Source organism: Kogia breviceps, chromosome 14 (genome assembly GCF_026419965.1).
Source record: "Kogia breviceps isolate mKogBre1 chromosome 14, mKogBre1 haplotype 1, whole genome shotgun sequence".
NCBI classification, from domain to species: Eukaryota; Metazoa; Chordata; class Mammalia; order Artiodactyla; family Physeteridae; genus Kogia; species Kogia breviceps.
The window spans coordinates 59,101,152-59,115,142 of NC_081323.1; the positions used below are offsets into that span (position 1 = coordinate 59,101,152).

General features: G+C 44.1%; 1 protein-coding gene across 50 annotated transcripts in view; it reads left to right on the top strand.

Moving 5' to 3' along the window:
* The window catches only part of RBFOX1 (RNA binding fox-1 homolog 1), a 2,224,270-nt gene that overhangs the window by 2,006,845 nt on the left and 203,434 nt on the right, over positions 1–13,991 (top strand). For 2 of the 50 annotated variants that reach the window (XM_067013749.1, XM_067013743.1), the window contains exon 1: positions 9,192–9,373. The exons of 45 other annotated variants lie outside the window; for them this stretch is intronic. In XM_067013749.1, coding sequence (XP_066869850.1) covers positions 9,341–9,373 — 33 coding nt within the window. In that variant the 5' untranslated portion in view covers positions 9,192–9,340. Of the gene's footprint in view, positions 1–9,081; positions 9,374–13,991 lie in introns of those variants that run through there. 3 more of the 50 variants (XM_067013742.1, XM_067013748.1, XM_067013744.1) reach the window with 3 other exon arrangements.

Below are 13,991 nucleotides of genomic sequence, written 5' to 3' on the forward strand. Positions count from 1 at the left end.
TGGTGGTTTTCTGGCTATCTTTGATGTTCGTCGGCTGTAGAAGCATCACCTTAATCTCTGCCTTCATCTTCACATGGCGTTCTCCTTGTGTGCCTGTCTATACTCAAACTTCCCCTTTTTATAAGAACAGTTATATCAGATTAGGGGCCAACCTGACCCTGGTATGACCTCGTGTTAACTAATGACATCTGCAGTGACTCCATTCCCAAGTAACGTCACATTCTGAGATAGTAGGAGCTAGAACTTCAAAAACTTGATTGGGGGCTTCCCTGGTGGCGCAGTGGTTGGGAGCCCGCCTGCCGATGCGGGGGGCGCGGGTTCGTGCCCCGGTCCGGGAGGATCTCGCGTGCCGCGGAGCGGCTGGGCCCGTGAGCCATGGCCGCTGAGTCTGCGCGTCCGGAGCCTGTGCTCCGCAGCGGGAGGGGCCGCAACGGTGAGAGGCCCGCGTAACGCAAAAAAAAAAAAAATTGATTGGGCGGGGAGGGACACAATTCCACCTATGACAGAATGTGTTCAATAAACCTAAGTCAGATACATGAGTCAATAATACTTGAGTGTAAGGACAACTTTTGATCTACTTTGGGTGGGTTCCAAGAATATTCTGCCCTGTCTGAAGAAGACAAGCAGGTTAAAAATCAAACAAGGAGAACCGGATGTGAAGAGGATGAATGTTGCCGATGGGCAGTTCCACTCTGCAAAAGCACATGCTTCGCAGTTACCATATTTGAAAATATTTAAAGCCTCTCCCCGAAGGTCTTTCGAATGAAACTTACTTAACTTCTTCCATCAGCCTCAGTTTTCCTAGCTAAAGCTGCCTCAGAGTTGTTTAGATAAATTAACATCAATGTCTTAAGTTGTACACGGAGGGATCACACAATTTAGTTGGCCCGACTTACATGCTATTCGTATCTGAAATAAAATATCTCGCCATTAGGCAAATTCTCTTTTATATACAAATAAGGCAAACTTCTTCCATATTTTTGAAACCCCACACTCCTCCTTGGATCTACCTTGACATTTTGCAAAAACTCTTCTTTAAGTCAGTCTAACCCTGCTTAACTCCAAATTGTGTGATCTTCTCGGCTCAGCTTTCAAGCAGGCAGATATCCTTAAAATATCACACATCCTTAGCTACAGAAAAATAATACTTGTGCACTGATCAAACATATGTGAAAAATTCAAGGTTTTCCAGTCTCCAGTGGTGCTTTGGTTGAGGGCCTTGGGCTCAGAGACCCTTGTGTTGGGGCAGGGCCAGTTACTGAACTTGGCTCTTCACTTAGGAAGATGGAGCTCTTTGATTTCAATCTCTCTTGACTTATCTTTTAAAAATAGTAATAACTGGAATACTGGCATTAAGCAATACTGGCTTATGCTAAGTTAGGTTGTATTGAATTTGTAAGGCCAATAAAGTTTTATCTCCTCTTTGTTCTGATGAGAAGTTCAATTGTCATACTGTCCATGTTTATTTCTCTTTTTCTCCACATAAACATTTATGAAATGAGGATGGAGGAAACCTAGAAATGCGTCATGCAATCAAGTCTATTGATATAGCTAGACTTGTTGGGTCATATGGGTGGAAAACTTAGGAAGCAGTTTGGTGCAATGGAAATATATGTAGAGTTCAAATCCCAGCTAGAACGTTTATTCACTGTCTGAACTTGAGCATATCACTGAGTTACCTGACCTCAGCTTTCTCTTCTGTTAAATGGGTATAAATGGTACCCATCCTACCTACCTTCCAGTGTGGTATGGAGGCTCAAACAGACCATGTTTAAAATACTCCCATAAACCTTTACATCCTATCGTTGGCTAAGCTATTGTGATGATAGTGATGGAAAGAGTGATGAGCCTCTGTCCTATTTATTTACCTAAACTGACCACCTGACTCATCTGTTTATTTCTCCTATTTCAAGCATTTGGGTTGCTTCAAGGGAAAATGTAATGTCAAAGGGTGTAGTTTAAATGATCAGATCCTTTTCTTTTCTTTTTCCTCTTTCTTCCCTTGACTAGCTTCATCCTGGCATATACCATCATTGCATTCACTCTTTGATTTACCCAAAACGTTTTTGAGCATCTATTCTGTGCATGCCGTTCAAATACTCCCGGGAATATGGTACTTAATCACACAGACTTGGGTTTCTTCCCTCAAGGGCCTTACAATCCAGTAGCCTCTAGGTCTGTATCTCAGCCCACCCTGTGGCTCTGAAAAGAACCTCACCACTTTCTTTTACTTCTTTTTCATCGATTCTGCCACCCTGGGTATGAGCTATTTCCTCCTTCTGCAACATTAAGCTGGCCTTTCCACATATTATTTTGTCAACCTGTTTCATACCATCTGGCTATTTTCTGCTCACCTTTCAACTCTAGGTTTAGACGTCAGTTCTTCTGGAAAGCCCTCCTTGATAAACCATAGGGGATAGGCGAGCCCTTTTAGCTCCTTATATTTCTCTCCTCATGGCACATACCCCATCAACTGTACATTCCTGTTCTATTATGTAACTTCTACCAACCTGTAGCTACAGAGGTTCCTGGGCTATGTGAGTCCTCGTCACCACTGTAGCCCCTGAGTCTAGCACAGGACCTGCCATCCAGAAGATGCCCAATGTTTTACTGCTGGAACAATGGCATGAATATCAAGTTCTTGCCTATTTGAATAGTTCATTGCCCTTGCTTTCTGGCAGTCTCTCCTAATTTCATTTCTTCCAAGTCCAAGTATAATTCATTTTGTGACAGCCTTTTTTTTTTCTAGTTGGCAAACTATTAGAGGCTAAAACTTATGCAACGCACAGTGAAAGACAAGGTCATATTTTATCATCTCTGCCTGTTGCCGTAACCAGATTAGACATCTTTCTACAAGTGAGGTGAATGAAAGCCAACAGATATTTACCAACAGATATTTATCATGTCAAACACCTGATTACAAAAAAAGAGGGAGATGTTAAAGATGAATACGGCAAGTCCCTGCCTTTAAGGAGTTTACAATCTTGTGAGAGGCTGATAGTAGGGAAATTGGATAATTGAAAACCCAGTCAAAGGTTTCGTTCTGGAAATTCATCATAAACTATGTGGCGGTGGTACCTAGTTTCTGTATATTAATAGTGTCATGTGTCATGTCTCCTCAAGGTCATGGGTTATCTCAGCTATGTTTAGGGTCCACCTTTGAGAAGGGACCAGAGAAGGAGAAGAAATGTTGATTCACGTCCCTGGGATATAAACTTTCTGATGGGTAGGAAATTCAGTTTTCATAATGGGATGTGAGTGCAAATGATTCTGAACCCATTCATGTACAAGACGATGGTATCTACTTCTTGCATTGATTTGCATCTAGAATGTTTACCTTTCCCTTCACTAGAGCATTTCATGTCCTGTGACAACATTCCAATGAAGAGAGTATACGATTCTCTTTCTAGGAGTGTGACTTAATGCTCCCCATTTCCCAAATCTAGAGGCAGACCCTTGGTGATGCTCTTGGTGGGATACTGTACTTAGCAACATCCACAGTGGAGCTGGTACCTCTCTGAGCTACTTTGTGCTGGCTGTATGTACAGCGACCTCCTCTCTTACAAAAAAAGGTTGCTTTACACCAAATCTATTAATTTCCTATTTTAGAAGCAGGCAGAGAATCCCCTGGATAGCTATGATGGAGTAAGTAACACAGTGATATTATCCCAAGTCATATCTGCAGGGTAACTGTAAGCAAGCTCTTTAAGGGAACACAAGCCATTCTTTTCCTTTTGTGGATCTGGCTAAATTCAGTAATATTAGCAGTGGTGCAAGTCTTTGAAATTCATCTTGAATATAAATTCGACACTAATGTTACCCTGGTGGTAGTGGTAAGCACTTTTTGTCCCCTTCTTTAGAAAATGGCTGGCTGTGAAAGGACATAGATTGGAAGGGTGAAAGGCCTGCTCAGGATTGAAGGTTTCCTCCATATCCAGGAGATGCAAGATCTTTATTGAATGATGATTTACAATGCGTTATCTGTTCCTTCCCGTATGAAAAGGGTTTTTGCTAATATATATTTGCTTGGTTCAATTGTCAATGGGTTTATCTGCCCTTCTGTCCCCACCACTGTATTTGGGACGGTGGTGGGCAGCTCCAGCTGTCACTGAGGGATAGATGGCAATGGCAATGAGGTGATGATATTGATGTCAAAAAATGACAGCTGAACTTTTGCTGCCCTGACTTCCCCTTGTGCCTGCAGCCATGTCGAGTACTGGTCCGACAATGTCAATTTCCTGGTTTTGACAGTTTCCTATAGTTATGTGAGAGGTTACCATTGGGCGAAAGTGGATAAAGGAGACAGCAACTTTCTTGAATTTGTTTTCCAACTTCTTCCTTTGGAGTCAGAATTGGATTGGTCCAAATATGAGTGTCAGCATATGCATTATTGGGGTGGACTCAGATTATTTGCTTAGTGTTTCAAAGCTGCCCATTTATAAAATGAAGATAATTGTTGTGTCCCCATCCTAAGGCTGCAGGGTGCATTGAAGGAGTTACACTTGTGCAAAACTTAGGGCAATGGAAAGCATATGTGGAGAGCCGTTCTAATTATATTCTTGTTGTTATAATCACCATCATGGTCATTAGCACTGTTAACCCACTTAGGTTCTGCATCTTGGGATGACAAGAACAAGATCTCATGCCTCTTTGGTAACCTCCACCTTTGGCTGGGATACTTCAGAAAATATTTTGTGATTGAATTGTTCTACCATAACCCTTACAGATACCACCCCTCATCTTAGCCAACAGAGAGGTCAGTCATAGCATCCTTGAAAGGACTTCAGCTTTGGAGAAAGACATGGATTTGAGGTCTGCATCTGCCACTTACTAGCTTCCAGACTTTTTGCTTCTCTATCTGTGAAATGGGTGTGATAAAAATAAGGTTAATAAAACATAGTTCCGGTAGAGATGAATTTAGATAATGTATATCAAATGACTGCCATTGTCTAATGCTTAGAATGAACTCAATGAATAACAGCTGCTCTGGCTGCTACTTTTCACATTTACAGCCATTTCACAGACAGAGAGGTGAAGCTCTATGCTGCTTGGCTTTCCAACAAGAAATCGTTCAGTACGATGTTGGGGTGTTTTAACGGGCAAATTTTTTTCAACAGTGCAGAGCAACATTTGATGGTTTGACCTTGTTTCTCAGCGCCCTGAGGTGCTGGGTGAGTCAGAGCATGTCTTGGTCCTAGTAGGGATAAAGGGACTAGCTTGGGAAGTTTTCATGCCACAAAACATTTTGAATATGTACATGTGCGTGTTATTCTTTGAAATGTTCCAAGCAACATCTGTGAGAAAAACAGCAGAGGTTCCTGCCCTCATGAAGTTTACAGTCTAGTTGGAGACAGACCTCAAAATATATGTAATATAAAAATATATGTAATGTCAAAATCAAAATGTATATCATGTCAGACTTCGACAAGGATTTTAAAGGACAAGTCAGGGCCCTCTGAGACCCTGGGGCTGCAGCGAGCAAGATAAGAAAACCCATGTTCTTATGTGCCTGGTGCTGTTGGCTGGGAGCTTCACTTGCTCCAGAGGCTGCGAATTTTTTTTGAGATCAGCACATTTCTCTTTGGAAATATCACCTCCTAAGAAGCCATATCAAGGCTACTGACCAGCACAGTGCCGTAAATATTTGATTGTCACTAAGTTTTAAGGAGTTGAGAAAAACAACCTCTACTGCCTTCTGTGGCTCCAAAGTCAGGATGGAACATTTTGCAAACATGACACCTCATCATTGCAAGCCTGCCGTCTGCTCGGCTGGTTTATGTATCTGGGGCTGGTGTTTGTCAGCCGCGGCAAGATGGCTCCGGGCCTCTCCCTCTCTCTCTGCTTCCCCCCGTTGAGGCCGGGAAAGTGAGATGAAACAAATTGCTTTCACTTGAATCTGTGAAATGGATTCCTATTATCTTTGTTGTCTGTTTGTTTCTTGTGAATTATGGCCTCAGAGCAATTTCAGAGTTCTTTGTCCAAGAGATGCTTTTTTTTGTAAGCCAGTGTAGTTAGGAAACCAAGGTTTGTATGTTGACCTAATGGAGGTCAGATTTGAACCCATCTCCAACTGTTTAAGGATGTCTGGTGGATTTGGGTAACTAGCACTTACTCGTTGTGTGAGTAGGAGGAAGTAACCCCATCTCCCTTTTCGTGACAGTGTGTACCACATTGGGTTCTTACTAAATAAAATAATTATAAACAAACAAGCAATGCTGCTTTGGTGAATTTTGTATCCTCGGTGCTTAGAGCAATGACTAGTACATAGTTAGTGCTCAAGAAGTGTTCTTATCATCATCACCATCATCTTCACCACCATCATCATCTCCATCCTCCACCGCATCATCATCTCCATCTTCATCTTAGTAGGGATTCAGTGGCAGGAATTCTTCAATAAGACCAAATCAGGTTCAAATTCTGGTTCTGCCACTTACCTAATTTACTAACTCCCATACTGGGAAATATTTTTTCACCTGTTTGGAGCCTCAATTTTCTTACCTTTAAAAGAGACCATAATATCTATCTCTTGGGGAATGGTTGTAGGGATTAAAGTGCCTGGCACACAGTAGAATCCAACACACCTCCCCATGTGTTCTCCAGAGGAAGCACTTTGCTGGAGCAGAAAGGGGACCAATTTCATCCCCACAATGGGGCATATATGCTCACAGGGCTTTCTAGATTATAAAACACATTCCTGTAGGTTTTATCCCTAGAGAATCACAAGAGCCTCATCAGGAAGAAGAATATATATTATGATTTATATTAATCAGTGAGGAAACAGGGTACATGGAGGTTGAATGACTTGCCGATAGTTCCACCATTATGCTCCTGGCTTTTCAACACTTGTCTCTGATTCCATAGTCACAGCACCAATAAAAGGTTAGAAGGTAACAAACAGGGAAATTACCCAGCATAGGGTTTTTTATTTTATTTACTTTACTGCAATCCATAAAAGATTTTATGTCACAACCCAATTCACCCACATAAAAGTTTCATGAAACAGTTCCTTACTCTTTTCTATTCTTTTCCAGTGTGGTATAGTTTATTTCATTTAAAGAATGTTGGTGTGATAACCCCTACATGGGTTCTACATCCCAAGGGTTCACACCTACAGTTTGAAAAACACATAACATTTCCCCCCCAGATGGTGTATCGCGATAATCTGGGGCACCTTTACACAGTGCCCAAGCCTGGATCCCACCCTTGTAGATTTTAAGCCGGTGGGTCTGGGGTGGAGTCCCAGCATCTGGCTCTATAAGAATACCCCAAATGACCTGATGGTCCACAGGCTAAGGAACAATGTCCTATTACATCACTCTGATTGTTTCCACCTGAAACATTCTTCTCTATTGGGTATTTTGACTTTTTTTTTTTTTTGCATTTTCTCTATCACTTCCCAGAACATCCTTCACCAGGGAATTTGTCTGTCTTGGTCTCATCATCCCTTTTGCTTTCTAGGAGAAAGTAAGACCCCCTATACTTTGGTTGAAGGACAGAAGTTTAACTTTTCAGTTCAGTAGGACAAGGAGCTCATGGCTCATGGGAATGGCTGCTGAGTCCACGTATTGGGGAGGAGGCCTGTGAGGAAGGGGCTCTGGTCCTCTGACAGTGTGGCTTTGAGACGGGAGCTGACACATCCCTTTAAGGAACCCGAAAAGGCTGATTAATTTAATCCTGCATTAGAGGCATCCCCGGAGTGTGATTGGAAATGGAAATGTAAGGATGGCACAAATACTGTTTATCCAGATTTTCTTTCCAAGCCTGGGGAGCTGAGAATTTAAAACAAACAAACACATCACCCAGGGGCTCCCTGAACTAGTACCACCCGACAGATCAGCAGGAAAGTGGAATTCTTCCGGGCAGCCTCCTCTACCCTCACCTCCTCCTCTGTTATACAATTTAATTACAAGTTTAATCACTTCAGAAACCCCATCCATTCCCTCCAGTGTAGTGAGATGTCTCCTTTCCAAGCAGGCGTCTCGGCGATAAGCAGCTGTCCACGGGAATGGTAGATGGGACTCTTGAAACCTCTCCCTCGAGGAGCCAGAAAGACATGACTAAATAAAACCTGAAATTGTGTTGACATTTCACTGTGGTTGTTGTAGTTTTAATAATAGAGGAGGAACAAAGTATTTGTAGCTTTAAATGAAGAGGCAGCATTTGGCATTGAAATCACTGGGGATTTTTTTGTGCGAGGTTTTATTTTTGCTTATTGGGAGAGAAAAAAAAAAAAAAAAAAACAATGAGCTAGGAAGAGACAGAAGTTCAAGACAAGAGAAAAGCAAGAGGGCTCTGCTTTTCCTTCAGGACCTTGATCACCACTGGGGTTCTGCGGTCAACTGGGGGTTCCTTTCTTGAAAGCCTGACGCTCTTCTTGCTTGTTTGGTCCTTAGGGACAAAGATGGCTTTGGATTTCGCTCACCACGTTATTGCGTGTGATGAATGACTCTGTTTCTACGGCGCATCCTATGCGGCAGGGTGCCGTGTTTGTTTTCCTGTGATTTGATTTTTTAACATGATCTTTTCACAATTACCCTGTGAAGGCACTCATCATGCTCCCCATTAAACAGAAGTCAAAAACTGGAGCCCAGGGCATTGCAACAACTTGTCTGACATCACACAGCGAGTCTGCCAAACAGCCAGGCCTCCAGATCTTCCAAACACTGGCCCATGACTATTTTAAGATCAATTTACAATTAACCACTCAGCTTTGTTGTAAATTTATCTGCAATGTTCTCACGGTATATATATATATTTTTTTAATTTACCCATCACCGTCTCTCTTATCTCTTTGAGCTCTGTCTTCATCCGTCTTCTGTCTCCTCCCCTGCTCCCCCCGGTGTCTGCCCCCCCCACCTTGAAAATATTTAAAAAAAAATAGGATAGTCACAAGCTTCCCAGTGGATTCCCTAACTTTGCATACCATATATTTAGTTTAGTAATGAAAAACTCCAGCTCCTGGCAGTGCAGAGGATAGCATTTCTAATGTTTTTTAAACAGCTATTAATGTAGTCGAGTGCTGTGTGGGTTTTTTTTTTTTTTTTTTTTTCCCGTTCCTCTTCTATGTAATCATCTGCTCAGTGTATACTCTGAAACTGAGAGCAAGGGCCAGAGGAGGGGCAAGCTGTGATTGATGGGCCAGGCTCAAGGAAGGAGTCCCATCTGGGGTTGGTTTGGGGAGCAGTCAGTTGTTGAAGGGGAGGTCAGCCAGGCAGCCTCGGCGCCCCCCTTCCACACCCCCGCCGTCCCCACGTTGCACAGCGCACACAGCCTGGCTCATAATCGAGGCTCGCTTCAGGCAGATGATTGGTGGTGTGACACTAGAACAGCTGCTAAGTTTATGGAGGAGAAAGGAAGCAGGATGGTACAGCAGGTATTCTTCCCCCATTTTATATTTTACTCGAAATTGTGATTTGAATGAAGCGGAAGCCTTTCCTTGTATTAAGTCTCTGTTACTATCTCCGTGATGTGGATTCTGCTCCTTGAATCATGCCGACGGTGGGGGGCGCGGGGGGGTTGGGGGGGGAGGATTTTCAGCCGAGTGTGTGTGTGTGTGTGTGTGTGTGTGTGCGTGTGTGTGTGCGTGTGCGCGCGCGCGCGTGCGGGCTTTTCTGCTTGATGGGTGGAACTGAGCCGGTCTTAGAACCAGCAGGTTAATGATGTAATTTTGCATTTTCCTTCTTGGTTTCCATGCCCCCGGGGGCATGATGCAGTTTAGTTCTTTAACGTCCAGCAGTGGAGGCTTTCTCTGAATATACAATTCTTCAAGAAATAACGCCGTTTCCTGCCTGAGAAGTAGAACAGACCAGGCTAAGAAACTAAAGTAAACCAAACTGTCAGCAAGACAGAAAACTGCAGGCAACGGAGAATGGATAGTTTCCTCCTGCATATCCAAGTTGGTGGGGTGGTCCCGTGGCAGGAGAGGCTGCTTTCCTAGGCGGTGCAGACAGATGTAATTAGCTGGTTTATGAGGACTGAACCATTCCTGTGCCTTTCTTCATTATACGGGCTGTGTTTAGGCCAGAAGAGGTTTGCGGGGGGTGGGACAAGAAGTGGACTGGAGACAAATAAATTCCAGAAATAAAAGGAAAAAGGATGCTCCAGAAGTTTGACAGTTAGAGCTGGGAAAACACACACACACACATACACACACACACACACACACACACACACACACACACACACACAGAGAGAAGAGAAAGAAAGATACTTAAAGTCCACCTTAGCAGGCACTTTTCCCCCTCGGTGAAAGTCAGACAGTTACAGTGAAAAGAATAAATTCATTTCATGTTCTGCCACGTAAAGACTATTTTCTGCAGTTGAAATGTGGTTTGCATTAGATTCTGAGCCAAAATATTTTGCCAAGTCTGATGGGCTGCCTCTCTTGGTTCATTTTTTAGTTTCCCAAAACTACTGTATTAAACCACTAAGGGCCATGCACGGGAGAAAGGTGATGTCTGAAAAGAAACCAAAAAAAGCACCTCCCATTTTCTCTCTGACTCTGCCTCCTGAGAAAATTAAGGGTGTAGGATGTTCTAGTGACCAAGGAAATTCTCCTTGTATTTGAGGGGCATCTCTCTGAACGCCTGCATGCAGCAGAGTCCACACACTATGCTAATGGTCAGATTACGGTATTTGTCTTAAAATAGCCATAATATCCTGGCTATTTCACGCTTCAGTAAAATATTTAAATTGAAATGGCATTTTTTTTTCCTTTGGTGCATCAGACTTGGTTGCATTTTAATAATCCTTTTTCTCTCTGTAACTGAAGTACAAACTACCTGTCGGGTTGTCTCAGGTAATGAGGGATCCCACATCATCATCTGGCTGCTGTTGGGTTGCTGTTCTAATTGAGGCTTGGTGTATGAGGACAAAGAAGTTTCTTCTGCATTTATCCTAATGGGTGTTCTTGATTTCCAGCTCCTACCCAGTTTTGCAGCAGCAACGGTGGGCTTTAAAACATGAGGTCTTGGCTTCTTTTCCCCCCTTTTGTGTATTTGGCAGCAACCCAGGAAAGTCCGGGCCCTGAAAATTAGATGCTAGGTTTGCAAAATCACTTGAAGCACTCCCTTGATAATGTGGGGCTACATGCAAAGCAGAATCACCCTCCACATCAACTCAGAATAGCCACAAGCACCCTGACTCAGTAAATATCAGAATCTCTGTGATCGTTTCCCCTTATTTAGGGAAAAGTGTGGGTGGGCATTAGAGTAGAAGAAAGAAGGCAGCTTCTGCAAATGAGGGAACGTCTAGCCGGAATGCTCCAAATAACTGTTGCCTGTCGCTGCCACCAGTGTGAAATTGGCTTCAGGCTTCTGGCAGGAGCTTGTTCACGTGCCCAAGATTTGCCTTGACCTGGAGTGGAAAAGGTGCCCATAATGTGAATATATTTTTCCAGAAAATCCATTTTAGCCAAGCTAAGTATCCGGGAGCATCACTAGGGAGGAAAGAAAGACATCTCCGAAGCCCTTTGAAGGTGAAAAATAATTCCGTAGGAAGTACAGTGATCTTAATTAAATATTAGCTGTAATTAGCCCAACGTGCAAATGTTGGGAATATTAATTAGGGTTTCTCTGGAATGGCTGTCAGTGTTAATAAGTAACCGTGCAGGGTCCCACCAACATGTTTGAGAACTCCAGAAACGGGAGTGCATCCCAAGCTCCATGGACTTGAATGCTACCTGGAGGTTCCCTGGCTACCATGGACATCATCTCTAGAGGTGGGCACCCGTGGTTTGCCAGAATGGCATAAGTTTTGATAGAGGTTGGTGGTTTGCCCTGGCTCCAGTGGTGCCCCTACCTGGCCCTTGCCCTTGGCCCTTGTAGCCTCAGAGCCTTCAGAAGCCAGGCTTTGGGCTTGAGGTGGCAGAAGTTTCCCAGGCTGCTGCCCTAACACACCAAGGGTTACCCCTTGCCTCCCCCAGTCTGGCTACTGGAACCCTGGCCTCTTTGAATCAAATACCCTAGCACCTGACTTCCCCACAGGGTGTAACATGCCACCAGGTGGAAAACAGGTCTCAGGGTCACAGTATACATGACAGAGAGTGGTTTATTTATTTAAAATTGGAAAAGCATCTCCCCACCAGAGATCTTCTTTCCAGATGAGGGACACCATGGTGTGGGATAAACCCGGGCTCTGGTTCAGCTCTTGGCTTTCCTCAGAGGTACCTGTGGCTGCAACCTCGTAATATTTACCAGCTCTGGGCTACAGTATCCTTCACAACAAAATAAAGTGGGATCAGAGATGCAGTGCATGCAAAGCAGAGAGTCTAGACCTTGGCACTATTAAACTTTGGGCCAGATAATTCTTGGTTGTGGAGGGGGCACTGTCCTGTGCACTGTAGGATGTCTAGCTGCAGCTGTGGCCTCCACCCACTAGATGCTGGTGGTACCCCTTCCTACTCAGTTGTGACAAACAAAAGTGTCTCTGGTCATTGCCTAACGTCTCCTGGGGAGCAGTCACCCTGCTTAAGGACTCCTGATGCGAAGCATGCAGCACCGTGCCCAGTGCCCACTAGGTCTGAGTGTCACTCAGTTTGTTTTCTGAGTTCTGGTTTGGAGAAGAGGATGCCTTTGAGTTGGATCACAGAAGTCTGAAGCCGTCATAGGTCTTCTCACAAGCCCACTTCTGCTGAGTCTGAAGCACGTGTGTATACAACGCAGAGACCTCGTGATGGAAAGCACATTCTGAAAAAGATTCTACTGCACCTTTCTTCCACCATCCTTAATGCTGCCAATCTCCAAGTCTGCTGAGCCACCCCTCCTTGGTTTAGGTAGAAGGCACCCCCTTTCCCTCCCTACTTCACCACCAACTGTATTTCCTGCCCAAACTATTTGTGCAACAACAGCCGCTTTTTTTTTTTAACATCTTTATTGGAGTTTAATTGCTTTACACTGGTGTGTTAGTTTCTGCTTTAAAACAAAGTGAATCAACTATATATGTACATATATCCCCATATCTCCTCCCTCTTGCATCATAATTGATGTCCCCATATTTCATGATAACTCTGCCACAATGATTAGAAAACTTTTTCTGCAAAGGGCCAGATAGATAAATAGTTTAGATTTTGTGGGCTATATGGTCTCTGTCATAGCAACTCAACTCTGCCATCAGAGCACAGTGAGCATGGTTGTGTCCCAATAAAACTTTATTTACAAAAACAAGTTGTGGGCCAGATTCCTTCCAGGGTTTGTTTGCTGATCCCTTTCCCATCCCCCCACCCCCATCCTGTTGCCAGTGAAGCCTGACAGAGCCCAGAGTCCACTAGCCAAGCATGCATTCACTTAGCAAACACCAGTGTATGTTGACTTTGCAGCCAGCGTGCTGCTGAACCCTGGAGATGGAACAGAGAATGTGACACAGTCTCCCACCCTCAGGATGCTCACAGGCAAATCAGCAGGTGATAGCGGTACCTGGAGTTACGTGGGAGGTGACCACAAGCTGCAGTGGAGTGTAGAGGGCAGGCAACTGATGTGGTTTAAGTGTCAGGGAAGACTTGCTGGGGAGCTCTTGATCTGGGACTTCAAAGAGAAGCCAAGGAGGGCTAGCCAGGGAAGGGAGTAGGGGAGGAATTCCCAAGCAGAGGAGGCAGTGAACAGGAAAGACGTGATGGTGTCGAGAGGATGGAGAAACCATAAGCTTCCTGAGGGCAGGCCCTTCCTGCTCCAGTACAGAGAGAGGTCAGATCCTAGCAAGGAGCTGTTGCTGTTTTGCAGGAGTCTGTAGGATTGGTTCACTCCTCCTGAGACTGCTTTGCAGTGAGGAAAGGCCATGTGGGCACATATGTACCCATGAAAGTGTTTCTACTTGTCTTTTATGACCATCTCTCCCTACCATTGATCCTGTGATCATTTCATGCTCCCCTGGAGTTTTCACAAGTCTATCTTTCAATTCAGAGACAAGCGAGGTGGGAGGTAGGGGAGGCTGAAACAGACCTTTGGGCAGAAGTGGAATCTGTCTCAGTGAATTTCTCTTTGGAACGTTCTCAAGGT